The 27,155-nt window shown below is 44.8% G+C and overlaps 1 protein-coding gene across 2 annotated transcripts in view; it reads left to right on the forward strand.

The window, feature by feature from the left end:
* BAALC (BAALC binder of MAP3K1 and KLF4) overlaps positions 1–26,272 on the forward strand; it is a 99,830-nt gene extending 73,558 nt beyond the window's left edge. For both annotated transcript variants that reach the window (XM_057736064.1, XM_057736065.1), the window contains 2 exons: positions 10,420–10,586; positions 24,689–26,272. In XM_057736064.1, coding sequence (XP_057592047.1) covers positions 10,420–10,586; positions 24,689–24,799 — 278 coding nt within the window. In that variant the 3' untranslated portion in view covers positions 24,800–26,272. The remainder of the gene's footprint in view (positions 1–10,419; positions 10,587–24,688) is intronic.
* The last annotated feature ends 883 nt before the right edge of the window (positions 26,273–27,155 follow it).

The raw sequence follows: 27,155 nt of genomic DNA on the forward strand, positions 1-27,155 counted from the left end.
CACCCCAGCTCCAGGCAACCACTAATTTATATTTCTGTCTATAGATTGGCCTTTTTCTGAACATTTCGTGTAAATGAAATCATACCATATGTGGCCTTCTGTAACTGGCTTCTTTCACTTAGCATAATGTTTTCAAGGTTTACCAAGGTTGCAGCATGTGTCGGTATTTCGTTTTGTTTGCTGCCAAATAATAGTCAGCTGTAGGTGTATACCTATTTTATTTATCCATCTATCACTTGGTGGATATTTAGGGTATTTCAGCTTTTTGGCTAATATGAATAAGGCTGCTGTGAACATTCACATACAAGTCTTTGTGTGGACATAGGTTTTCATTTCCCTGGGGTATATACTTAGGAGTGGAATTTCTGGGTCGTGTGGTAACTATGTCTGATCTTTGAAGGATCTGCCATACTGATTTCTAAAGGGGCTGCACCATTTTACATTCCTACCAGCAGTGAGTGAGAGTTCCAAATTCTCCGCATCTTTGTGAACACTTATAACTTACCTTTTTTGTAGCTATTCCAGTGGGGGTCAAGTGATATCTCATTGTGATTTCAATTTGTGTTTTCCTGATAGCTAGACCTGTTGAACATATTTTCAAGTGATTATTAACTATTTGCATATCTTTTCTGGAGAAATGTCTATTCACCTCCTTTGCCCATGTTTTAATTGGGTTATTTGACTTTTTGTTATTGCGTTAGATGGGTTTTGGGGAGTAAGAATCCCTTACCTTATAATTTCAAAAATTGTCCTCCTGTTCTGTGAATTGTCTTCTCACTTTACTCATGGTGTGCTTTGAAGCACAAAAGTTTTAAGTTTTGATGATCTGCAATTTATCTACTTTTTGTTCTTGTTGCTTGTGGAGTCATTTTTAAGAAACCATTGCCTAATTCAAGGTCGTGAAAATTTATGCCTACGCTTTCCTTTAAGTGTTTAATACTTTAAATTTAAGTAATTACACTTAGATCTTTGATCCCCTTTGGGTTAACTTTTGTATGTAGTGTGAGGCGGGATCCAATTTCAATCTTTTGTTTGTAGATATTCAGTTGTTCTATACACTTGAAAAAAAACCGTTCTTTCCCCATTGAATTGTTTTGGCACCCTTGCCCAAAATCAGTCGACAGTAAATGTAAGGGCTGCTCTCCATTTTTAAGGATTTTCTTATACTAGCCATACGGAAAGTTTCATATCAGCTTCTTACACATTGTGTATGTTCAGAAATTACCCATCAGGTTGTAGAAATGACAGACACCTTACTATTCTAGTTCATTTTGAAAAATGAGGAAACGAATTCTCAGTAAGTGGCTAGGTAGTTTAATGTATAACTCAATTCAGACAGAATTATCATCACCTGTGTGTTCAGAGGCTGAGCCCAGGAAGTGTTTGCTGAGCCAGAATTTTATCTGATGTGACTTTAGGAGATTCTTCCCAAACAGACTGCTAATGACTTGCACTTAGGATTTTGATCATTGAGGGAATGACTTGCAGGTGGTTTCAGTGACTGAAATCTGTGATCACCAAGGGTCAAGGAGGACTTGCCCCTTGTCCTGCTCCCCACATGGCTTCCTCTATCATTTTTTATTTCTATGCTCTGCCCTTTCCCAGCTACATTTCCAAAACAGCAAGAAACTGACCAGAAGTCCTTGATTGCAATTTATCATTGAGCTTTGGACACAGCTGTTTCCCATCTTTTGGCAAAGTCCGTGATTTGGCTTGTCTTCTTGATGGAATGAGTATTTTGTGAAGGGTGTCCAAAAAAAGTATACCCTAGGGGCACACAAATGTCCCTCAATTTACTGCAACAGAATTCACCGTGGAAAGAAATAGAGATGGGCATTTTTCAGGCAACCTTCAAAACTAGTAGGAGTGTTGATCTCTATGTCAGACTAAAAGTGTAGTCTTTAGAATTCCCTGCCTCAGAATCACTGGAGGTGGGGAAGGATGGAAAGAACTTGTGAAAATGCATGTTCCTGGCCTGTACTGGGTCAGAAGGTCTGGGGATTAGATGTAAGGATGTGTATTTTGAAAGACACTTCAGGTGGCTCTCATACACACTAAAATTTGAGGATTGCTTATTTGGGAGTTTTTTCTCAAAGAGAATGTGAATCCTTACTAAGACCACAAACTTTGGAAATATGCATAACCTGAATTAAACTTCAGTTTTTTCTCCTATAAAATAAGCGTCCCTCCACCACGCACTAGGCATGAGAGGGGTGGTGTGGAGTAGAGATGCAGATGGAGCAGGGGTTCTAGTACAATGAAGCTTTCAAAACAATGTCCCCCCAGTCTGGGGCACTTGGCTCCCAGTAGGGTTGCCAGATAAAATTCAGGGCACCCAATTAAACTTGCATTTCAGAAAAACAACAATAATGTTTTAGTATAAGTGTGGCACCAATGCTAAGGTGAGTTTCCAGGGTCCAGGGGTTGGTGGGACAAGCTCCAGAGAAGGATTTGAGACCTTGTTCCTTGATTGATACCCTCTGTGTCTCAACCTCCAGCCCTTCCAGATATTCTGTGAGCTTCTCAGATCATTTAAATGAATCGCTTTTCTACTTTAAGTCACTGGCATCAATTTTTGTTCCTTGCAGCTGTGCACTCTGACTGATACAGCATCTGTAACTCCCTACTCAACAACTTACCATCTGTTCTCTCTTCCCACCACTCCTCTGAGCTCTCCTTGAAGTCATCAGGAGCCTCCTAAGGCACAACCTCCCTGGCTTTTCTGGGTTCCGTACCCTTTTCTGGTGGAGGAGTGTGTAGAGGACTCGGGGCACCCGTGGAAGCCCTGCTGGGAGGGAGCTAGGAAAAGAAAGACCTGACCTCAGCATGTTACTGCAGAGCCCCCACCTCAACAGCTAGTGATGCGCATTGGCAAACCCTGCTAGAAGCCAGTGGGCAAGGGAGCTTAATATGGTGCTTTCAGGTCAGTGTTCTGGGACCTGAAGCAGGGTGCAAAGGAGGGGAGAGTGACTGTGGAGGGGAGGAAGGAATATATCCAGCTTGCAGGGTACAGGTGCTGTCTTAGATTTGGTTCTCTAGCGGCAGAGCCCGAGATGGGAATTTTATGCACGTGGCTCCTGGAGACACCCCTTGGAGGAGAACGGTGTGAGGGAGGGAGCAGGGGAAGCAGGATGGGCCAGGGGAGGGAGCTGGGCAAAGACGTGGTTTCAGGATCAGTCTAGCCCTGGCTGGATCTCCTGAGTTACTTTGGAGAAAAGCTGCTTTGCAGAAATTGTCCTGCTCAGAGGCTAGGGGGCTGGGCTGTTGGATACGCACCCCTCCCCCACCCACCCCACTCCCACACTTTTAGTCGGTTACCAGCCGTGGGCTGTACCTGACGTCATCAGCCAAGCCTTTCTTCCTTTAGCCAAGGACAAGCTTTAGGAGCAGGGGGTAGGCATGAGCAATGAGCCAGCAGCATCCGCCGCAGCTGGGGGACGGGTGCAGGGGTCGGTAAGTGAACCTGTGGGGGGTGGGGGGGCACCAGCAGCATCTGCCAGAAGGACATCACCTCCTTGTTACCTCTGCATGATGAGGTAAAAATTACTCTTCCTTGGTGCACATTCATAGTTTACACGTTTTCTAATATTGAGTCTATTATTTTTGGAACTAGAAAATACAAGTCAGATTAAATCCATGCCGCAAAACCACCTGATTTATTGCAGGCAGAAGTACCAGTAAGTGACCCCATATTCCTGACCCCCTGCAGTGACCTCTTGACCACACTGAGCAGGTGATCCAGCTCACTGTTTGGCAGTGCCAGTCCCCAAGCCTGGCCCTGTTTCTCTGCGTATGATCAGAGCTTTTCTGCTTGTTTATCAGGCTCAGTGGGCCAGTCCTGTAGCACCTCAGGGGGCCTGATTGTGTGACTCAGGAATCAAGAATGTAACTAATATGGCTAATGGAGCCGGGGAGCAGGATGCCATGAGGAGACAAGGGCAGCTCGCGTTGGGCCATAAGTAATAGTTGGTACAATATATGTGCCAAACATGTCAGTACCTTAATATATATTGTCTTGTTTAATCCTTACAACAGCCCGTGAAGTAGGACTTGTTCTTCCTATTTAATCAATGAGGAAGTCCCTGGATTGGGGATTAAAAAACCAGAGGTCTTCATTTGCAAAGCAGAAATAGAGACACACACATAAAGAACAAATGTGTGGATACTAAGGGGTGGGGGGAAGTGGGGGTGGGATGAATTGGGAGATTGGGATTGACATATATACCCTACTATGTATAAAACGGATAACTAATGAGAACATACTGTGTAGGGCAGGGAACTCTGCTCAGTGCTCTGTGGTGACCTAAATGGAAAGGAAATCCAAAAAAAGGGGGACATATGTATATGCATAGCTGATTCACTTTGCTGTACAGCAGAAACAAACACAATATTGTAAATCAACTATACTCCAATAAAAATTAAAAAAAAAAAAAGAAAGAAACCAGAGTTCTAACTTTTGTTCAGTCACCAATGAAAAATGAAAACACTAGACCAAATGAGTGACTTTCCAACAGTGATTCTGGAAGCTCTGAGGCTCAGCAGAGATGCCTAGGGAATAAATGGGCTGCTGAGAGGGAAGGACTACCTATTGGCAGCTCTGCCTGGATCTCTTCTAAGTTTTATGAGGACTGGCTTCATGGGTGTGCAACCAGTGTGTCCCCACAGCCCTTGCCAGGCTCGGAAGGGGCCTGAGCTTAGGATGTAATGCTATGCAGGCGCCATCTTGAAATTCTTAATAATTTTGTCTTTGAATTTGTGTTTTGTAAGTGAAATACTGTAGAACAGTGAGCTCTGACTCATGCCTGGTCCCACTTCCTGTTGCTTCTCTGCTTCCCTTGATGTGCTCTCCGCTGTCTGCTCTTCGCCCCTGGTGCTCCCAGCCTCCCCTTCCTGCCGTGCCCCCTTCCTCCTGGGTCAACAACTGGGTTGCCTTGTGGGGAAGGGAGAAGGGAGCTGTGTTCCGTGTCCCCTAACCCCCGTAGGGGCCTGGCCTCGGGCAAGGGGAGGATTGGGGTCAGGTTTGCATCTTGAAGTGTTTTAGGGTGGGACAGCGTGGGCGTCATCCGGACGCAGGCTGGAAGCATCATGGTGCGTTCAGTGGATGGCTCAGTAGGGCCTCGTTCCTGCCCTCAACCCAGGTACCGAGTTAGGACCCACAAAGAAAACGGTAACGTCCATATGGCTCCCTGTGGTAAACAGTCAGGGCAGTACTGGCCAGCCTGGAATCCCACTCAGCAGCCCCAAGGGCTGGAAGCAGTTCCACCCTACACTTGGGTAAGCAAGGTATCTGCCTTGGTCTTGTGCTTTAGAGGCCCCCCTTTCTGCCCACCCCCCAGGCTCCACCCTTCCCTACAGGCAAGGTATCCAGGGCCGAAGGGGTCATACCTACCAAAGCCCCCAGCCTTCCTTCAGGACGAGTTGGCTTCTCACCCCCAGTGCATCACAGACAAATATGTGATCCTGTGTGCATGACTGATACACAGCTCACAGCACTTGTGCCTCACCATGTGAATTTGACAGCACTGCCCCACCCTAAGACACTTCAGGTTTGCATCTTGAAGTGTCTTAGGGTGGGACAGAGTGGGGTAATCTCTACCCTCGTCAGTCAGAGAAGTTCAATCAGATAAATTCACCCTTGGATGTTACAGCAATGTCAGATTGCCATAGATATTTCCAAATACTTGTGTTCAGTTTTTATATTTATCTCACAGCAGACCAGTAACAACAGTTTGCCTGGACCACAATGAGAAGCTCTATGTTATTTATTTATTTATTTATGTATGTATGTATGTATGTATGTATGCATGCATGCATGCATGCATACCATGTCACATGTCTTGCAAGATCTTAGTTCCCCGAGCAGGGATTGAACCCAGGCCCACAGCAGTGAAAGCGCTGAGTCCTAACCGCTGGACCACCATGTAAGTCCCGAAGCTCTGTTTTAGACCCTTCTGTGGGTGCCAGGACCCTGGAATTACCAGCCCAAATCACACCAAACCCGCTTCCAGGGTCCTTGTGGGCCTCTTCACCTGATTCATTCTCCAGGTTTGCATTCCCTTAGGCCAAGGGACAGCTGTTTGCAGGGGGCAGTGGGGATGGAGACTGAACATGTATACTGGGGTGTCTACACACATGCATTTGAGGCACTGTTGATGCAGGATGGAGGGAGGTTGGAAAGAGAGGGGGGGCAGGATGCCAGCTGGTGGAGGAAGAGGGGCACAAAGATTTGGGGTGAGCCCAGCTGAAGGAATCCATTTCTCTGCACATCTGGAACTTAATTGCAGTACCTGCCAGTCAAGAAACTTTGCACCAGGCATCTTCTACTGTGACTTACAGTGTTTTGAATTCCGATTCCTATCACATGGCCATGGTCGAGAGCCCCTCAGCACTTTGCAGAGCAGGTGGGTGACATGTGGACACGTGTGTCCTTTGGATCACTACCTACACAGCTGCATTGGGACTGCAGCCTCATCAGCTCTGCTTCTGCCTCCCTTAGCATATCAGATACACTGTACCCGCCTCATGGCAAACAATTTCTCAGCACTCTGGGAAAGGATTTTGTTTGTTTTCCTTAAGTTTGATTGAAAGCAAACCTAGGCTAACACCCCAGAAGTAAGGCAGGCAAATGACCTGATGATTAAAAAACACATAGACACAATTAGCCAATAGGCACATAAATAATATAATATTTCTAGTAAATCAAGAAGTATAAATCAAAATGAGATACTTTATTTTGCCTCTTAAATTGGCAAAGATAAGAAACAAATAAGAAAACGTTCAGTGTTTGTGAGGGTTTGGGGAACATTGCCATTTCATATACTGTTAGCAGAAGGGCAATAGGGTAATTGGAGAAAGACTTAGAGAAATCTGGCAATGAATTGCAAAAGACTTTAACATATATAATCTTTTGAAATCTTAAAGACGTTGCATAGTTTCTTTACATCCATTAGTTGCTGACGAAAAGCCTGATGTCAATCTCATTCTTGATTTTTTTCCCTCTTCTGAAACTTTTCTTGTTATCAGTGACATTCTGAAGTTTCACTAACATTTGTCTAGGTTGCATTTTTCTTTTTATTTGTCCTGCTGAGCACTTGGTAGGCTATTTCATATATATTTTTAAATTTTATTGAATTATAGTTGATTTACACTGTTATGTTAATTTCTGCTGTATAGCAGAGTGACTCAGTTATACATATATATTTTCTTTTTCATATTCTTTTCCATTATGGTTTATCACAGGGTATTGAATATAGTTCCCTGTGCTATACAGTATGACCTTGTTTTTTATCCATTCTATATATACTACTTTGCATCTGCTAAACCCAAATTACCAATCCTTCCTTCCCCCACCTCCCCTCCCCCTTGGCAATCACAAGACTGTTCTCTATGTCTGTGAGTCTGTTTCTGTTTCATAGATATGTTCATTTGTGTTGTATTTTAGATTCCACATACAAGTGATGTCATATGGTATTTGTCTTTCTCTTTCTGACTTACTTCACTAAGTATGATAATCTCTAGGTCCATCCATGTTGCTGCAAGTGGCATTAGTTCATTCTTTTTTATGGCTGAGTGATATCCCATTGTGTATATGTGCCACATCTTCTTTATCTGTTCATCTGTTGATGGGCATTTAGGTTGTTTCCATATCTTGGCTGTTGTAACTAGTATCACTATGAACATAGGAGTGCACGTATCTTTTTGAATTATAGTTTTGTCTGGGTGTATGTCCAGGAGTGGGATTGCTGGATCATATGGTAACTCTTTTTTAGTTTTCTGCGGAACCGCCATATTATTTTCCATACTGGCTGCACCAATCTACATTCCCTTGGCAGGCTCTTTCAATTTGAGGCTTCATGTCATTCTTTGGTTCTGAGAAATACTTAGTATTATTTTTGTGAATATTGCTTCCACTCAGTTTTTTCTGCTTCTTTCTGGAACACCTCTTAAGTTAAGGTTGTAATCTCTGGATGTCTAGTCTGTGTTTCCTAATGTGTTTTTTATACATTCACTTACCCCTTCCAGGAGAATTCCTTGGCTTGCTCTTCCAGTTCCCTAAATTGTTCTTTAACTATGTCTGTCCTGCTATTCAGCTTCTCTATTGAGTTTTTAAAATTCATTTCAACAGTTAACTATTATTTCAGATATTTCTAATGGAACCTTTTTGGTCACTCTTGTTCTTATATTATCATCCCTTATTTTTCTGAGCAGATTAAATACACGTACTTAAAATTCTGTGCTATATCCTGTATTAACTCTGTTTCCTTTGGGGTCTCCATTGTAGAGTTTGTTGTCTCTCTTTTTTGGTGTTGGCCTTCTCCAACTGTTTGTTTATTCTTATTTTTGTACTAATTTCTGTCACTGAAATTTCCTGTTAGAACATCAGCTTCATCTATTTTATAAAACCAGCTTGGAAGGCAAGGATGGAAACAACCATTGGCTTACTCTATTGGTACTGCTTTCAGAAAGCCAGGCTTCTTGGCATGAGTTTTTTCTTTCTCTCAGATGTCACTAGCCCCTGAAAGCGCTACCCTTCTCTCTGAGCCAAGCCCCTCTCTGTGCTTTTTCTACTCGCAACACTTCTGACACCAAATGTGTAGGGTTTTTTCCCCAAGTCAACCAATCCTCCAGCTCTCCAGCTCTCCAGACACCAACTGCGTGTCTTACTACTCAGTTCAATTCTGACACTGACTACCAGGGGTTAGCACAGACCCACAAGTTAAGATCCCAGTCCCCCAAGACTGCCTCTCCCCGACTTTAGACACCAGTTGCAAGTCCCGGGCTGCCACCTGTACTTCTGACCAGCTGGCTGTAAATCAGGATTCTTATACCCCCTCCTCAGGTTCAGTGATATGCTAGAATGACGCACAGAACTCTGGCTCACTTTACTTACATACACCAGTTAATTATAAAAGACATTATAAATGATACAAATGAACAGCCAGATGAAGAGGTGCGTAGGGTGAGGTCCAAAAGAGTCCCAAGTGCAGGAGCTTCTGATGCTGTGGAGCTGGGGTGTGCCACCTTCCCGGCATATATATACTTTCACCAACCTGAAAGCGTTGTCACTTCGGGATTTCTATGGAGGCTGCATCATGTAGGCATCATCAATTACTACCTCGGTCTCCAGCCTCTGTCCCCTCCCTGGAGGTTGGAAGGTGGGGCTGAAAGTTCTAAGCTCATAATCAAGGTTAGGTCTTCCTGGCAACCAGCCCCCATCCAAAGCTATCGAGGGGGCCACCAGGAGTTGCCTTGTTATGACAAATAGTGCTCCTCTCTCTCCTATCACCCATGAAATTCCAAGGAATTTAGGAGCTCTGTGTCATGAAGTGCAAGCAAATACCAAATGTTGTCACAAAAGATGCTGCTGTCACCCCTGTCACTCAGGAAATGACAAGGGTTTTAGGAACTCTGTGCCAGGAACTGGGGACAAAGACCAAACATATATTTCCTTTTATATCACAGTGTCCTCCCCTCACAGACTGCTCCATCATTGCTGACTGCCCTCAGCTGGTGGAGGAGTAGAGCGGCCAACCTACCTGGCTGCCCTTGGCCTCCCTGTGGCCATGACAGAGCCTCTGCTGGCTTCTTGTCTCCCACTTGGCACTCCCCATCATGCGCCCTGGGCCACCCTTTATCTTGTCAATCCGATACTCTTTATCTGTGAATTCCTCTCTGTAGTCTTCCTCTTGCTTTTCTTTTTCTCTCTCTCTTTTTTTTTTTTGTCCGTGCCACGTGGCTTCTGGGATCTTAGTTCCTTGACCCGACCAGGGTTGAACCCGCGCCCTTGACAGTGTAAGCTCAGAGTCCTAACCACTGGACCTCCAGGGAATTCCCTCCTCTTGCTTTTCAGTGAGGCTATATTTAAACCTCATTCTGTCATTTCTTGGCATTTCATGGGAGGAACACATGCTCAGTCCAATACCTTGAGATGGAATTATGTAAAAAATGTTGTATGACCTTCAAACCAGTACCCATTTCTAGGAATTTATCCTAAGAAAGTAATTAAGAATAAAGCTTTAACCCCAAGGAGTTTCATCACAGTCACATGTGATATGAAAAAGTAAAAACGAATATCCCATTAGAGGGGTTTAGTTAAATAAATGGTGACACATCCATGCAACGACAGATTCAGTGTGTGAAAAATAATATGGCAGAATATTTAAGGGTATGGAAAAATGTCATTGATGTATTATTAAGTAAAAATTACAGGTTACAAAATAATTTTAAAGTCTCATTTTTGTAAAACGAACAAAAGAAACCACCCATGTTCTTATAGAAAATGGTAGCTCCGCATGGTGGGATTTCTGGGTGACTTTGATTTCTTCTTTCTTGCCGTCTTTTTTCCCACACTCTTGGAGAGTGTTCTCAGTAACTGCTGTGTGCAGGACTGTAGTCCCATCCTCTGCTTCCCTCCCCCAGGTGTGCTGGAAGATGGCGTGTCCTCCAATGGTGTGTCCCGATCGACAGCCCCAAATGGAATATCCAACCCAGAGAAGAAGATGAGTTGTGGGACCCAGTGTCCAAATCCCCAGAGCCTCAGCTCAGGCCCCCTGACTCAGAAACAGAATGGCCTCCAAACCGCAGAGGTAGGTCACAGCCACAGAACAGGCTTGGGAGCAGAGATGGGGGGGCGGGGTGGGGGAGGGGACGATTGCTTCGGGGCAGAGCCAAGCCGAGACTGCACCCAGGGAAGAAGCAGTGACGGCTCACCTTGCCAGCGGAAGTTCTCCACCCACCCATGTGAAAATTGTTGCAAAGAAAATGGCAAGGCCCCACCTCCCACCCCTTGCCTTGAGGGTTGCTGTGTTCTGTTGAATCAACGGAAATGGGTCCTTGATATTTGTGCTCTAAAGGAAGTGTGTGTGCTTGTTTAAATACAGCTTTGTTCAGGGATCTCCTTTGCTGTGGCAGTCCTCAGCATCTTGATAGTGAGGGCTGTTCTGGTTAGAGGAACTGGCCTCAGGCCAGGCGCTCTGCCACCTCAGGGGTTGGCAGGGAAGAAGACCAGCGTGGTAGGAGACAAGCCTGGCGTTCTGCCTCACACCCTCCAACCAGGTGGGCAGTGGGAGGGTCCGCAAGGGGGGCTCCTGTTGCAGAGTGGTGACGGCATCACCCCACACTGTTGCTACGGGAGATGAGGCGGGGCCACGGAGTCCCTAGACCCAGCCAGCATCCTGTCTGATTCTTTCTTTTCCCTCAGAGCTCTTGTTGGGAAGTGCTCCTGCTGCCCCGATGGCTCCTTAGCGGACCAGCGCAGGGGTCTGCAGTCTTTGCCTCTCCCCTTCCGTTCCTCTCCTCACTTCCTCATCTTCCCCGTGCACCCCCCTGCCCCCCCTTCAAAGTCCACTGCTTACCCAGTATTCCAAATCCATTCTACCCCTCTCCCCTGTGAGAAACGTACTGGTCCTGTCCCTCAGGCCAATGCCATCTGTTTTCCGAGGATCCAGCTGGGTTATCTAATGATGGAATTCTTGCGCACGTCAGTGAGTTCCCTCTCTAAGCTTTGGTCAGAAAACCTACTGCAAATTCAACTCTAACACTCATTAACTAAGTAGCTTTGCAGGAATCACTCAATCTCCCAGAGTCTCGGGTTCTTTATCCACACAATGGAAATACTACCAAAATGGGAGAACAGATGGGCCTCCTCTTGGTAAACTGATAAGTGCTGTGAGAAAGGTAGTAGGGATTAACAGGGGGTGGGACTTTCCTGGTGGTCCACTACTAAAGAATCCGTCCTACAATGCAGTGGACGTCCTACAATGCAGGGGACGCGGGGAAGCGGGTTCGATCCCTGGTGGGGGAACCAAGATCCCACATGCGGGGCAACTAAGCCCATGCACCACAACTGCTGAGCCCGCGCCCCTCAACTGGGAAGCCTGTGTGCCACAAGCTACAGAGCCCACGCACTCTGGAGCCCACGTGCCACAACTAGAGGAAGAGAAGACCCCCACACCACCACTAGAGAGAAGCCCGCACACCACAGCTAAAACCCGACGCATCCCCCAAAAGGAGTAGCAGGGGCTGGTTAGGCACCCAGCCCCATAAGCCAATTAAAGGCAACACTGATGGTGGGTCTTCAGACACATGGAAGGTCAGGGGTGGGTGGTAGATCTGCGGGCAGTGGTGGCGGCCTTCCTGGGGTTTTGTATTGCCTGCTTTGTCCACACATAAGCTGGCCTTCCAGAGGCCCGAGCGTCATTGCCATCTCCCAAGGCAGTCTGGGCCCCACAGAGCTATGCTCAGCAGCTCCGTCACTGCTCTAGTGCAGGCCCTAACTTTCGTTCCCCAGCCTCCTCCCCACACTGTGCCCTCACCTCTGAGCCAAGACGTGCCATGAAAGGGAGGAAGCGGCTTTGCCTGGCGTGTGCTTCTTTCCCACCTCACTTCCATCATCCAGCATTTTATGGTTGTGTTCTTTAATTTGTAAAGTGCTTTTAGATCTGCTGGCTCATTCAGTCCTCCCAAGAGCATGTAAAGTAAGCATCATCCCATTTTATAGACAAGGAAGCTGAGATTCACTTGATTGATGACATGAATAGGTCATATAAGCACTAGAGATGGGCGTTGGTAACTTTAAATTGAAAAGCTCCACTTTTCTAAGAGTCAGTCCAGGCATCAGCTAATTTCTTTGTCAAGGTCTGGCCACTTTGCCAAGAATAATGAAGCAACTCAAAAAGATGCAACTCTAATAGACTGACTATTAGAAAAGTGGAGCATAGAGATCTTACTTTTTTGTCAAAGAATAATGTATTAGTCAGCTATTGCCACAATAGTGCTGCATGACAAAGCAAATCAGCAGTCAGCTGCTTAAAGCAACCATCTTCTTCTCACCATCAGCCACAATTTGAATGGCTAGGCCTGACTTCAGGCTCCATGTCTAGCTCAGTCTGTTCCATGTATATTATTCTGTGAGTCAGGCTAAAAGAGCAGCAGCTCTCTGAGGTATACTATCATGGCTATAGCAGAAACCCAAGAGGGCAAACACATTTTGTGTCTCTGCTCACATCATACCATCTAACCTCCTATTGGCCAAACCCAACATCAGTAGGACAAGGAAGTGTACTCTGTCCCCCAGTGGAGAGACAGCAAAGTATTAGGGCTACATTGTAATCTACCGCATATAACATACATATAGAAAAATATACAAGTTGGATGAATTTTAATAAAGTGACACAGCCACATAACCATCTTCCAAATGGAGACACAGAACAGGATCACTACTCAAGAAATCCCCCATGTGCCCCTCACCACGGTGACTGGGATGTGCCATCACCATCCACCCCCCTACAATATAACCACTCTTTGACATCTAGCATCACAGACCGGTTGTGTTTATTTATTTTTGACTTTTATAAATGGAATCAAACAGTATGTGCTCTTTTGTGTCCAGCTTCTTTTGTTCAATATTATGCTAGTGAGAATCACCCATGTTGTTGTGAGTTGCAGAAATTTCCTCATTTTCATTGCTATGTGTATTCCATTAGAGGAATATATCACAACTTAACCCTTCTACTTGAAGGGCACTTGGGCTGTTTTCAGTTCGGGGCAATTGTGAACAGTATAGCTGTTAACATTCTTGTGCCCTTTGGTGGACATTCACTTCTCTGGGGTATATACCCAGGAGCAGAATCCCTGGCTCATGGGTTGGGGATATATTTGACTTTAATAGATACTGACACAGGTTCCCAAAGTGGTTACACCGCTTTACACGCAGACTGGCAGCCCGTGAGTTCCAGTTACGGACCATAAGAATTTAAGGCCAGTAAGTTGTGCTTGGTCCTGTCTTTCCCAGGCCCGTGGGAGCAGCCTTCTAGGTGCAGCCTGAGGTGCTAAGTGCTTCCTTATGTTATCTCACTTGGTCCTCACACGACTCCACAGCCTGGATGCTGCTGTGTCCAGCTCACAGATAAGGATGGACACTCAGGTGGCTCAGGAAAGCTCTCTCCCCACCGCACACACGTGCACTCTGGGAGCTTGTGTGGTAGTTAAAAGGGGTCGGGGGAGCCAGCCCAGGGCTCCAGCCGCAGTGAAAACTGTGTCTCAGGGGAGTGAGGACCACACACCTGACATCTCCCGGGGGGCAGATATGACGCACTGATAAGCCACGCAGCTTTGTTTTCACAATTCAGTGAACAATGCTGTGTTGTAAGTATTTCCAAAATAAGATCAGGGAGCAGATAGCTTCAGTTTTAAGAGTTCAGACAATTACTGAAGAGCATCAGTGGTCTTCCTGTCCCGAGACCTCACCAGCCACCAGGCGTCCTGACTTCCTCAAAGGCAAAGGGTTCTACTTAAGGTGTCAGCTTACAAGTCCACCTCTGATTAAAGCTTCTGTCAGCTGCCTAGAACCTGCCTAAGGAAAATAATATTCTTCCTATTCCGCCCAGGGCCTTTGACATACTGTGTCTTCCTAGCTTTTCTCACCCCAGGCTAGAGCTTCCTGCATTTTCTGTGTCTGGCTCAGGCAGTATCCACTTGCCTCTTCCAGTTGGTTTTTGCTTCCGCTAAGATGAACTATTAGCACTTCACAGTGTCCCCCTGGACATCACCGGGCCACTGGCTGATGGTTCTTGGGCTTTTCCTTCTCGGTCATGAAGCATGCATCCTCATGCACGTGTCTACACAGTGTTCCCATTCAGGTTTACAAACCAAGTTTGTGTGTTAAAGACAATCTTCGCTGGGCCTGGAAAATGTCCTCTTCGGGTCCTATAAGCACCCCTTGGATTCCTTCATCTGATGTTCATCCACCGAGTGCCGTCTGGGTGGCAGGCACTGTTCTGATGCCAAGGATCCAGGCGTGGAGCAGGCATGCATACCCTTTGCTCTGAAGCAGCTGCCAATTTTAATGGTGCTGAGCCTGGGAAGGCAGATAACACAGAATAAATGAACAAAGCCGTACAGATTTGAAATGGTGCTGCGAAGGGAATAAAAGGCCACTGGGAGCAGATAGCAACGACGCGATCTAACATCGATGGGATCCCACAGTTCAGATCACCTTCCGAAGGGCCGTGGCGGGCAGCTGACATTGCCAGTGTCTGCATAGCATCATCTCTAGTTCGGAGCTCGTCTCCACTCCGTGTCCCACCGAGCAAACCACGTCTTCTTCTTTCAATTCCCTCTGGCCCCTGTCTCCTGCCTGGTGTTAATAGGTGCTAACTGGCATAAAGAATGTGACAAAAATAATGTCACATTCCAGTTCACAGATTGGCACTGTCTCGGTGGGGCGCTCTTTCTCTATTAAACCTTGATTTGCTCCAGTCACCTGGGACTTTTTTGACTGCGCAGCATCCGATAAATCATTGACTGTCTCCTCCCCCCACCTTCCCTTAGCTCAACCAACAGCTCACGGGGAAGCTCTGTAGCTGCTTGTTCTCTCCTGCTAAGTAATTGCTCAGAAACTCTGGGCCGCCTCCAGACATTTGCTCTCCAACCTGAATGTGCCGTTTCTTCAGGCGCAGGATTCCTGTTTTTCTCCTCCAGAGCTGTCTCCTCAAGTATTCAGCTAAGGTAGAAACATGGATGTAGATATAGCTCTGGGCACACAAAGCTCTGAGTCTGGCTGGCCTCCCAGTGAGCCTTCACGTCTTCAGACGCTGCATCTTTTTGAGTTGCTTTATTATTCTTGGCAAAGTGGCCAGACCTTGCCAAAGAAATTACCTGATGCCTGGACTGACTCTCAGCTAAGTAGCCTCCTCTTTCTGCGCTTTCTGCCCTCCCCTCCGCCTTACCCCCTCCAGTGTCTGACCGTCAGCAAGGCTTGGTGTGGTCCAGGAAAGGGGGGGGAAGCCTCAGAGATGTGGATGTGACCAGAGAGGGAGGCCTAATCCAGAAAGGAGAATGGGACCAGCCCAGGATTTCTCCTGGATGGTGGTAATATGAGATCCGTGAGGAGAGTTTGGAAAGTAAATATGAGTTTCTCCTAGAGAAACAAAAACATGACATTTGATGCATATTCTATTTTAAGCCTGGGAAAAGGAAGCAGTGTAGCAGCATAGGGGTGTGTGTGTGTCTTTGTGTGTGTGTGTGTGGGTGTGTGGGTGTGTGTGTGGTGATTTCCACAATGTATGTATAGATCAGCTGCTGCCTTATGTAGATGAAGAAATGCAAAACTCACTATTCACCTGAGGGCCTGCAGAAAAACCAGTTCGATTAGAAGACTCTCGGGGCAGAGACCTCCTTCTTCTTCTTTTTTTTTTTTAATTTAATTCATTTATTTATTATTTTTTGGGGGGTACACCAAGTTCAATCAACTGTTTTTATACACATATCCCCGTATTCCCTCCCTTCCTTGACTCCCCCCACCTCGAGTCCCCCCCACCCTCCCTGCCCCAGTCCTCTAAGGCATCTTCCATCCTCGAGTTGGACTCCCTTTGTTATACAGCAACTTCCCACTGACTACCTATTTTACAGTTGGTAGTATATATATGTCTGTGCTACTCTCTCTCTTCGTCTCAGCTTCCCCTTCACCCCCCGCCCCCCCCAAACCTCGAGTTCTCCAGTCCATTCTCTGTATCTGCTTCCTTGTTCTTGTCACTGAGTTCATCAGTACCATTTTTAGATTTCGTATATGTGAGTTAGCATACAATATTTGTCTTTCTCTTTCTGAATTACTTCACTCTGTATGACAGACTGTAGCTCTATCCACCTCATTACATATAGCTCCATCTCATCCCTTTTTATAGCTGAGTAATATTCCATTGTGTATATCTGCCACATCTTCTGTATCCATTCCTTTGTTGATGGGCATTTAGATTGCTTCCATGTCCTGGCTATTGTAAAGAGTGCTGCAATAAACATTATGGTACACGTTTCTTTTGGGATTATGGTTTTCTTTGGGTATATGCCCAGGAGTGGGATGACTGGATCATATGGTAGTTCTATTTGTAGTTTTTGAAGGAACCTCCAAAGTGTTTTCCATAGTGGCTGTACCAACTTATATTCCCACCAACAGTGCAGGAGAGTTCCCTTTTCTCCACACCCTCTCCAACATTTGTGGTTTCCAGACTTTGTGATGATGGCCATTCTGATGGGTGTGAGGTGATACCTCATTGTGGCTTTGACTTGCATTTCTCTGATGATTAGTGATGTTGAGCATCTTTTCATGTGTTTGTTGGCCATCTATATGTCTTCGTTGGAGAAATGTCTATTTAGGTCTTCTGCCTACTTGTGGATTGGGTTATTTGCTTTTTTTGGCATTAAGCTTCATGAGCTGCTTGTATATTTTGGAGGTTAATCCTTTGTCTGTTGTTTCATAGGCAATTATTTTTTCCCATTCTGAGGGTTGCCTTCTTGTCTTGTTTATGGTTTCTTTTGCTGTGCAAAAGCTTTTAAGTTTCATGAGGTCCCATGTGTTTATTCTTGATTTTATTTCCATTATTCTAGGAGGTGGGTCCAAAAGGATCTTGCTTTGATGGATGTCATAGAGTGTTCTGCCTATGTTTTCCTCTAGGAGTTTTATAGTGTCTGGCCTTTATGTAGGTCTTTAATCCATTTGGAGTTTATTTTTGTGTATGGTGTTAGGAAGTGTTCTAATTTCATTCTTTTACATATTGCTGTCCAATTTTCCCAGCACCACTTATTGAAGAGGCTGTCTTTTTTCCATTGTATATTCGTGCCTCCTTTGTCAAAGATAAGGTGCCCATATGTGTTTGGGCTTACTTCTGAGTTCTCTATTCTATTCCATTGATCTTCCTTTCTATTTTTGTGCCAGTACCATACTGTCTTGATCACTGTGGCCTTGTAGTATAGTTTGAAGTCAGGAAGCCTGATTCCACCAACTCCATTTTTCCTTCTCAAGATTGCTTTGGCTATTTGGGGTCTTTTGCATTTCCATACAAATCGTAAGATTTCTTGCTCTAGTTCTGTGAAAAATGCCATTGGTAATTTGATGGGGATTGCATTGAATCTGTAAATTGCTTTGGGTAGTACAGACATTTTCACGATGTTGATTCTTCCAATCCAAGAACATGGTATGTCCCTCCATCTGTTTGTGTTGTCTTTGATTTCTTTCATCAATGTCTTAAAGTTTTCTGCATACAGATCTTTTGCCTCCTTAGGCAGGTTTATTCCTAGGTATTTGATTCTTTTTGTTGCAATGGTGAATGGGAGAGTTTCCTTAATTTCTCTTTCTGCTCTTCCATTGTTCCTCCTTCTTCTTCTTTGTGTTCTTCCCTTGCCCCCTGAGCCTGCTTCAGGGGTATGCACCTAGTATGTATTCACTGACTGTTGATTGAATGTGGTCAGCCTAGGACTTCATTAAGATCAGGAAAATTTCCCATGGCTCCACTCCCCTATCCCCGCCCTTCCCCCCTCTAGTGATTGATGACTGTTCTCTAGGAGCCCGGCTGCTTTTCTAAAGCAGGTTCTACTGCCCTCCTAGTGTTTGCTCTGTCTGAGGTTTAAGTTGAAAAGCAACAACTCCTTTTGGCACAGGATACCTGATAAATAAAAACCCCTAGGCTGAGTTAACCTGAATTAGCACCAGTGGCTGTGGTCTGCACAGGATTTGCTTTAGGTTTGGGGGGTTCCTAAGAGTTTCGCCTGAAGCATGGTCTGATCCATGCCTTTGGAGGGATCCTGGCCCTTGGTGGAGCGGCTAAGATCAAACGTTTCCTGAATGACCCCGCATTAATGCCAGTGAAGCAGCAGCAAATAAATTCATGGACTTTGGAAACAGCTAGAAGTCTGTTATTGTGTGTCTCCTTTTATTGGGACTTGACTGAAAAGAAGAAAAATGTCCTGCGTTGTAGCTGACAAGGCTCAGGCTTTAATCTTTTGGGAAGGCGGAGAGGAAGGAACTAACATTGTCAGAGTGTCTGCTGTGAGCCAGACACCCTATATATATGGCATCCTCTTTAACCCTCACGACTCTAAGTGGTAAGTAGCATCATTGCCCAGCTGGGAAAACAGGCTCAGGGAGGTTAGGCATTTGGCCAGCGTGGGAGAGGGAGTAGTGACTTGGCTGTGTTGGAGTTCAACCCACATCTGTCTGCCTCCAAACCTCATGATCTTCTTTCCCACTTCCTGAAGTAAAATGGTGGAGAGTTTAGTGTGAGTGCTGGCAGTTGTGGGAGGCTGGTTGTGAGACCCAAAGCCCACATCCAGCCTGCTGCCTTCTTTAGTTCAACTCACCCCCTCTGTTGACATTGGCCTTGGGCAAATTGCTTTGGTCTGAGTGACTTCGGCTTGCCTCCTCGGGAAAAGTGAACACAGCTACATTTCCGGCCATATCTCAGGGATGGTGCAAGGAACAATTGATAGATAATGAGCATGATTGAAACCCTAGGAAAGTTCTAGAACATTTAGGCAAGGCAATGCTAACAGGTTCTGTTCCCAGGGACTTTTTTTCTCTTTCTTTCTGAAGATGTACCTTCATACACATGTTCTTCATCAGATTATTTGTCAGATGTCTATTACGTGTAAGCACTAAGGTAGATGCTGAGGATGCTGTGGTGAACACAGCAGACTGGGTCCCTGCCTCCTTGAAGTTTTAATCTGATGAAGATGTAAAAATAAGCAAGTAAACAAACAAGTAAATATATAATCCAAAGTCTGGTTGAAGGCCAAGAAGAAAGTACAGAGTACCAGGAGAGGAAATAAGAGGCCCCATACTGTATCTACTTAGAAAATCCCTGGAACCCTCCCTAGGAAATGACTAGCTGTGATTACCTCTGGGGAAAGCACAGCATGGCCAGAGCATTGGGAGCAAGTGTTACTTTTCACTGTGCCCTTCGCTACTCTTTGACTTTCTTTTACCATAATTATGTATTGCTTTTATAATTAAAAAATACTAGTTATGCAGAAAATTGGTGTCTGATAAATCATGATCTCAGTAAGCCTTGTTTTTCTTCATTGTCTACAAAGAACTGTGAAAAGGTTGGTACGGCCCTGTGTTAGGTATATTTATGGAGTCAGATTAAAGCAGAGAACATCACTATTTCCATTTGGCAGAAAATGAGAAAAGGCTGAGCAGACCTAGCTGCCCTCTCGCGTCGAGGCCTTCTTCCACGGGAATGAGCTGGGTCGTTGACTTCTAAACCCCAAGAGAAACACGTCCATCTGCCAGGAATTTATCACAGCCCATCTGGTTACCCTTGAGAAATGGCAGCCAATGAATGACTTTTAATTAAAGAGGCAGTATCAAGAGGACTAAAATCTGATTCTAAACCTGCAGAAATTAAAATGAGGCAAGGGAAGAATAGAAAAGCTGTAAAACTGGGTGAGAAACAAGTGTGGCCCATTAATAAAAGTCAATGGTGATGAAATTCACAAAGCAAGAATTTTAGAAGAGGAAGGACTGAATTAGCAGACAGCTGCAAAAGGAAAAGGTGCCAAACAGGCTTCTCTCAGCATTGAGTTGGAAACCATAAGATGTTTTTTTTTGAAGCCAGTAATTGCAATAGGAACACGTTTTCTTTTCCTGTCATTAAATAAAGAGGGTTGGTGGTTAAATTAAAAGCTTTGGCTAGCTATAAAACCACATCAGAGGGGAAAATACCTATGTCATACAAAATGTCATAGTCCCAGAGGTACAGATGGTGTAATTGTTCCGTGTATCTATATAGCTCTTTTCTCAGAGGATGGCAAAGCAAGTTCTTTCTCAGAACTTCTAGAGAAGCTGTCTGGCACGGTGGTTCTCTTTCTCATTCATCTTCTTGTCCCTCTTATTTGGGCTTCAAATCTGAGGTTTCCAAGTTGTAACTAACTTTCAGCAACTACCAACCTCCTAGGTAATCACGCTGCTATAAAAAGAGTGGGCACCTTTCTGAGGTCTCAGACTCGGAAGTTTCTCTCTCATAAAATACTTCCAAGTCAATGCACTGTTGTTGTTTTTTTATATATAAATTTACTTATTTATTTTATTGGCTGTGTTGGGTCTTTTTTTGCTGTGCACGGGCTTTCTTTAGTTGCGGTGAGTCGGGGCTACTCTTCGTTGTGGTGCATGGGCTCCTCATTGCCGTGGCTTCTCTTGTTGCGGAGCATGGTCTCTAGGTGCGTGGGCTTCAGTAGTTGCAGCACATGGGCTCAGTAGTTGTGGTGCATGGGCTCTAGAGCACAGGCTCAGTAGTTGTGGCGCACAGGCTTAGTTGTTCCACGGCATGTGGGATCTTCCTGGAGCAGGGATCGAACCCGTGCAGATGGATTCTCAACAACTGCGCCACCTGGGAAGCCCTGCATTGTTGTTCTGATTGTTTAATTTGACAAATTAAATACAGTGTAATTATTTGAAAGTGGATCTGTTTATGGTTTGGAACCTTCTGTGCCCATGATTGGAATACGGAACTCTGGTTTGTTCTTTATCCAAATGTGGATCTTGTAGAGTTATCATTATTGTTGGTATTTAGAAGTCGTCATAGCAATAGTCATGGTTTCAGTAGAACAAGAAAGTTTTCCATTTAAATTTGGTATGTTTGACTGACATCATTTTGAGAATAGAGTTAATATCAAAAGCTATATAATTGGGGTGACTAACTGCTCTGGTTTGCAGGGGCCAGAGGCTGTTCCCAGAATGTGGGCCTTTCCATTTGAAAACAGGGCGGCCTTGGGCAAGCCAGGAGAAGCTGATTACTCTATAAATGCTAAGTGACATGCTTAATTCTCTCCAAGAAAACCAAAAACCAAAATAAAACAAAACAAAAACCACTAAGAAGTTGGCATTATCCCCCCTTTCAGATAAGGGAACTGAGATTCAGAGGTTAAAGCAATGTCCTGTGCAGCTAACTAATGGCAAAGCCTCGTGCCAAACCCCGGGCGTCTGGCCCTAAAGCTTGTCCTCTGAACATCTCCATTGTCAGGCTTTTGATATATAGATTTAAGAAATTGCCCTGCTGTACTTGAGATGCAAGCCATACATATTCTGTGGCTGTTCTGGGAATGAATATTTTGTAGCCTTTGATTCTTAAACAGGCTGAGAAGTTAAGAATCATCCAACTATTGAATGTTTGCTTGGACTTTTAAACTTATGAAGGCCTACTGAAACATAGAGCAGAGCACTTCCTATGTAGAATCTTTAATAACTTTTTGTGAAATCTTGCTAATAACTCTAAAGAAAAGCAGTTACGCAGTTCAGAAAGTTCACACTTCCATTCTGGAAAGCTTTTGCTGCCCACCGGTTTGAGGGGAAGGCTACCCTCAACTTGGCTCATTTCAAATAAGGCCTCTATGTCACTATTCCATACCCTAGTCCTCGAAACTTTTATGCAATAACATCCAAAATTGAAATCAGATGGAATTAGCCTCATAATTGCCATGATTTTCTTTTGGAAACAAAATTGGTTGTGGGACTTTATGAGTTCTCTGCTTTTAGGGGAAAAGAACTCATAAAAGTCACTGCTAGGCCCTAGTGCCAGTTCAGGCTTGGAGGAGCTGAGCGTAGGAGTACATCCTTAGACAGCATTAACTACTGACTATTAAAGCAAGGGTACTTCACGAATGCATAGTGCTTATTCGTCCATTCATCCATTTATTCAACCAAAGTTAAATTGAGGGCCTGCTAGGTCACAGACTATGCTAGGCACTGGAAACTTGACGAGGAAAACAATGAAATCCTATCTCATGAAATCTATAGATGAGGCTAAAGTTGCATGTGGTCAAAATGATCCTTAAACATCCTTCAAATTACCTGTAGGGTCCCTGGAAGCAGAGCCTGAGATGAGGATTCTTGTGCAAGTAAGTGAGTGAAAGCACAGTCTCAGGTGAAACCCTTAAGTTAGTGGGAAGCAGGGTAGGACAGAGGACGGAGTTCAGCAAATATGTGAGCTCAGCTGAATAGCTCTAGTGTAGCCTCAGCCTGATCCCATGGGGAGCTCCGGAGCATGAAAGGCATCATAGATTTATACCCCTTGAGGCAAAAGGGCCAGTTTTCATATTCCCAGTAATGAGGCATTGGCTTTGGGCTGTCTCTAGAAATTAGGGTATAACCTCTTTGGTATTTCTGGGTGAGGTGGCTTTAATCAGGTGGCCTTTAAAAGAAGGGTGTAGCTGTGAGTGATTAGCAGCCAAAACTCAAACCAGCTGAGGAATGGATGCACCAGCCAAGTAAAGAGAATCTGAGCGGGGTATCACCAGCAGCAACTACATAGGATTCATGTGACGCATTAGAAACCTGCATATCACTTGTTAACAAATAAAACAGAGCAATTTATTTTTCTCCAGTGGTGCAGCAGGCCACCAGTTCTTGGGGTGCACTGCAGATGAAGTATTAATAGTTGGCTTATGTTCAGGGACCATGTTGTATGAAAAGTATGCATCTATTAACACTAGGCTCACATCCAAAACGGGGAGATGCTCACACCGTGGGAGATGCTCCCACAGATCTGCAACGGACTGTTTTCCAGGAAGCCAACTCTGAGATGTCATTATATGGGATGTTCTTTGGGAAGTGCCCTGTCAACACTGTGGGAGGGAGGGCCAGAAGCAGGAGTGGGCAGAGGGAGAAGTAGAGCCACAGTGCAGTTCCGACCACATCCTCTGCTGACCCCATCCCATGCGGAGATCTGAAGCTCAGTGGCTGGTCAGAGCTGGCCTGCTTTGGATCAAATGGCCAGGCATTTATACCCCTGCATCACCCCCTCATTGGGCCACCTCGGGAAGGGAAGGCCCTGGGTGAGGGGTGTCCCTGCATCTGGGCAGAGGGCTTTCCTGGAGTGGGGGTTGGGGGCACACATCTCTGTCCACCCACGATGGAGACAACTGATGAGGCCCATCTCATGCTCACTCCAAGCACGTGATCTTTGAATGGCACAGGCACAGAGTTACCCCCGCTGGTTAAAGTTGTCTTCTCTTGAGGGGGAGTAGGGGGATGGTGCACCTATGCTTGAAGAACCTACAATTTCATCAGTGCTTTAGTATTTAATATGGATTCTGGACTTCCATCATTTGTTTTCATTTAGGAATGGATAATCTACAAATTTAGAGAACAGACTAGTGGTTACCAGTGGGGAGAGGTAAGGAGGGAGGGGCGAGATAGGGTTGGAGGGAAAAAGGGTTATTATGGGCTTATATGAAATCCTGTGTGTGAAACTTTTGAAAATTGTAAGGCACTATGGAATTTAAAGAATCTTTCATTCAATAAAAAAAAATTGAAAAAAAAGAAGTGGATAATATATCCTACTTTTTACTTATTATGCTTAACCAAGTCTTTTTTTCCCCCCTCATTTGTGGTTAGTGACAGGCATTGTGCTAAGTACCTTTCATTCATTACCTTTGTTAATCCTTATAATAACCATATGAGTTAGATACTATTATTAACCTCCATCTTACGGATGAGGGAACTCACCTAAGGGTTAGAGAGGTTAGAAAAAACTTGCCCACAGTGAAATTATAGTCAGTGTTCAAACCAAAGTCTGTCTGACTCCAAAGTTCAAACCCTTAGCTGCTCTACCAGAGCAACTGTGAAGCCTCTCACATTGCCCTGTGATGGACCTTCGCTACTTCCTTCATTCAACAGGACTTTACCAAGTGTTTCTTATGCCAGGCTCTGCACTAGGTTAGTATTAGAGATTCAACAGAGCAGCCTATGAAAAAGAGTATATATGCATGTGTCCTTGTGGGTAGTTCTTCGTGCCTGTGTGTGTGTGTGTGTGTGTGTGTGTGTGTGTGTGTGTAACAACTTCAATGATTAATGCAAATATGAGGACCTTTGGATATTTCCTAGTAACTCATTTCACCGTGTTAAACTTTTTCACAGGCTAAAAGAGATGCTAAGCGGACGTCTGCAAAAGAAGTCACCATTAATGTAGCAGACAGCATCCGACAGGTGGACAGAAGTCGAAGAATCACAAAGAACTGCATCAACTAGCAGAGTGTTCAGCCAGCTGAAGGACAGAGGGGCTTCTTTGGTGCCCTTTACATCTTGGATTCCATCACAGAACCTTGAAGAAGTGCGTGGCCCTTGCTGCCGAGTGCCTTGGGAGACTGTCTTAGGCCGTTGAGATGTTCGCAACCTCCTGTGTATCACATAAATATATTGGCACAGTACTCCCATAGGGTAATAAACTGTGAATGTACGTTCAGTTTGCCTCTTGCAACTCCTGCAGTGTGGTCTGGTGAGCAAAAGCCCTGGGCCAGTTTAGGAAACAGAAAAGTAGGAGGGGTGGGTTCCTAGCTGAAAAGTCACAGTCCGTTCTGAGCTCTCCTGGCCATGGTCGTGCGCACTGTTTCAGGCAAGCTTATTATTTCATTCTCCCTTTTTGAAATAACACCATCACAAAGCTTATAGTGTTCACTTAAAAGTTGGCTTTCACCCAACTCTAAACCCACATGTATGAGGAATCTAGAAACAGGAAAACTCTCTGTTATTCCTGTTTCCTTAGCTAGGATGAGACAGATTCAGATCCAGTTTTGCACAGACTAACCCCACCAACACCCACAGTGTGTCCCAGGGAGGCCTCTGTGATACAGTCGCACCCATTTCTCTCTCATCTCCTTCAGCATTCCCCCAGGCTGGGGTCCGCGTCAGCCTCTGAACCATAATATCACAGTAGTGGTCGCCTGGGAGCCCTCAGGGCTCAGCAGACATTGCATTTTTCCAGCTTTCCACTGCCCTTTGCTTGTGTTCTTGAGTGTTTTTTTCTCTCCAGTTAGGCCATTTGCCGTTGTTAATCAAAGACCGGGCTCACAAGAGGGAGAAAATCTGGAACATGTCAGCTTCCCTTTGGCCTCTCTGCGCAACCCAGGACTGTGTCATTTGGTATCTGCAAAGGAATGGCTTTAAAAAGTCAGTAACTGGTTGGTGTGTGTTCATGTGGACATTAGATTGACATGCACTGTGTTAGAAATCAGTAGCTGAGGCAGTAAAAAAAAAAAAATTTGATAGGAATAAAATTTTCTAGCATTTCTTTAAACATGTTAAGGTGGAAGTATTTTCCTCCAAAGTAACGTAGTATGATTTTTAAAGCACTGTTAACATGCCTGGGATTGGGAAAGGTAGGACTAAAGTTGTACCAAATGATACCAATAAACTCCATATTTAGCAGAAATAGGCAGTCCGATGGTGTGTGTTTATCTAACATGGTCCAGAGAATTGATACAAGCAGGTTAAAAATTCAGATACTTGGCCTCCTTACCTGCCAACTCTGTTACTCCTCAAACACAAGTGAGTATCTTTCCTTCCATCCTTCCTTCCTTCCTTCCTTCCTTCCTTCCTTCCTTCGGTGGATTGTGTATTTATTCATTAAACAGTAAACGCCAACCCTGTGTCAGGCACCATGCAGATACTGAGAGATTTGGAGTCTGGCCAGTCACAGTTATATATCCTGAATTTGATGGTGAACTTCATAACTAGGGGCCCGGCTGAGATGCTGAGGTATATAGTGTGTGGTATGAATTGCTCTGCAGTGTAATTTCAGTTTTATAGCCAGGATAAGTTTCTGTCCTAAACTCCAGATGTGGGCATTCTCCTGATCACTGTCCAAGCCTTTACTATGCACAAAACTACAGTTTTCCCAAACCTCTGTCATTTTGTGATTCTTTGAGAAAGGGCTTTTAGGGAACTTCATGTTCCAAAACTTTTAAATATAATTATAAAATAAAGTAAAACTTGTGACTCCCATGACCCCTCTGGCATTATTCAGCAGGAGCCACCCACTGCCAAAGTTTGGCGTGGATCCTGCAAGCTCAAGGGCTCGCTGTCCCAGGGCACGTGCACTGTGTTTTTGTGCAGTGTTTCTTCACCAGTCACTGTGCCACCAGTCACCAGCTAAGCCTTCTTTGCAACCTTGTTTTTGCATCACTTAACTGTTGCATGTTGTTTGGAATTTATCGACTTCAGAGGGTGTCTCTGTTTTATATAGAAGCAGTTTCTCACTTCTGGAGGAGAGGAGAATGAAGGGCACATATGATCTTCCCCTCTCCAGAACAGTCTGGATTTCACCAAGACCAGAAGTTAAACCATGTTACTGGAAATTCATCTGGCAACTTTTTCATGTGTGTATGCTACAAGAACTGATTCTGACTGTCCTTACTGCATAACACTTTCTATTGCAAAGTTTGTCTCAATAAAGTCATCAATTTCAGACACATGGACAGTTACAGAGAATCTTTACTGGAATCTTAAGTTCGAATGTAGAGCTGCTTAGATTTTTTGTTTCTTTTAAACAAAAGGCTTTTACATAAGTGATACCTGTGGATCCTCCAAAAAGCCTTGTGAAATAGGT

The sequence above is a fragment of the Hippopotamus amphibius genome, chromosome 5 (assembly GCF_030028045.1).
Source record: "Hippopotamus amphibius kiboko isolate mHipAmp2 chromosome 5, mHipAmp2.hap2, whole genome shotgun sequence".
Taxonomy (NCBI): Eukaryota; Metazoa; Chordata; class Mammalia; order Artiodactyla; family Hippopotamidae; genus Hippopotamus; species Hippopotamus amphibius.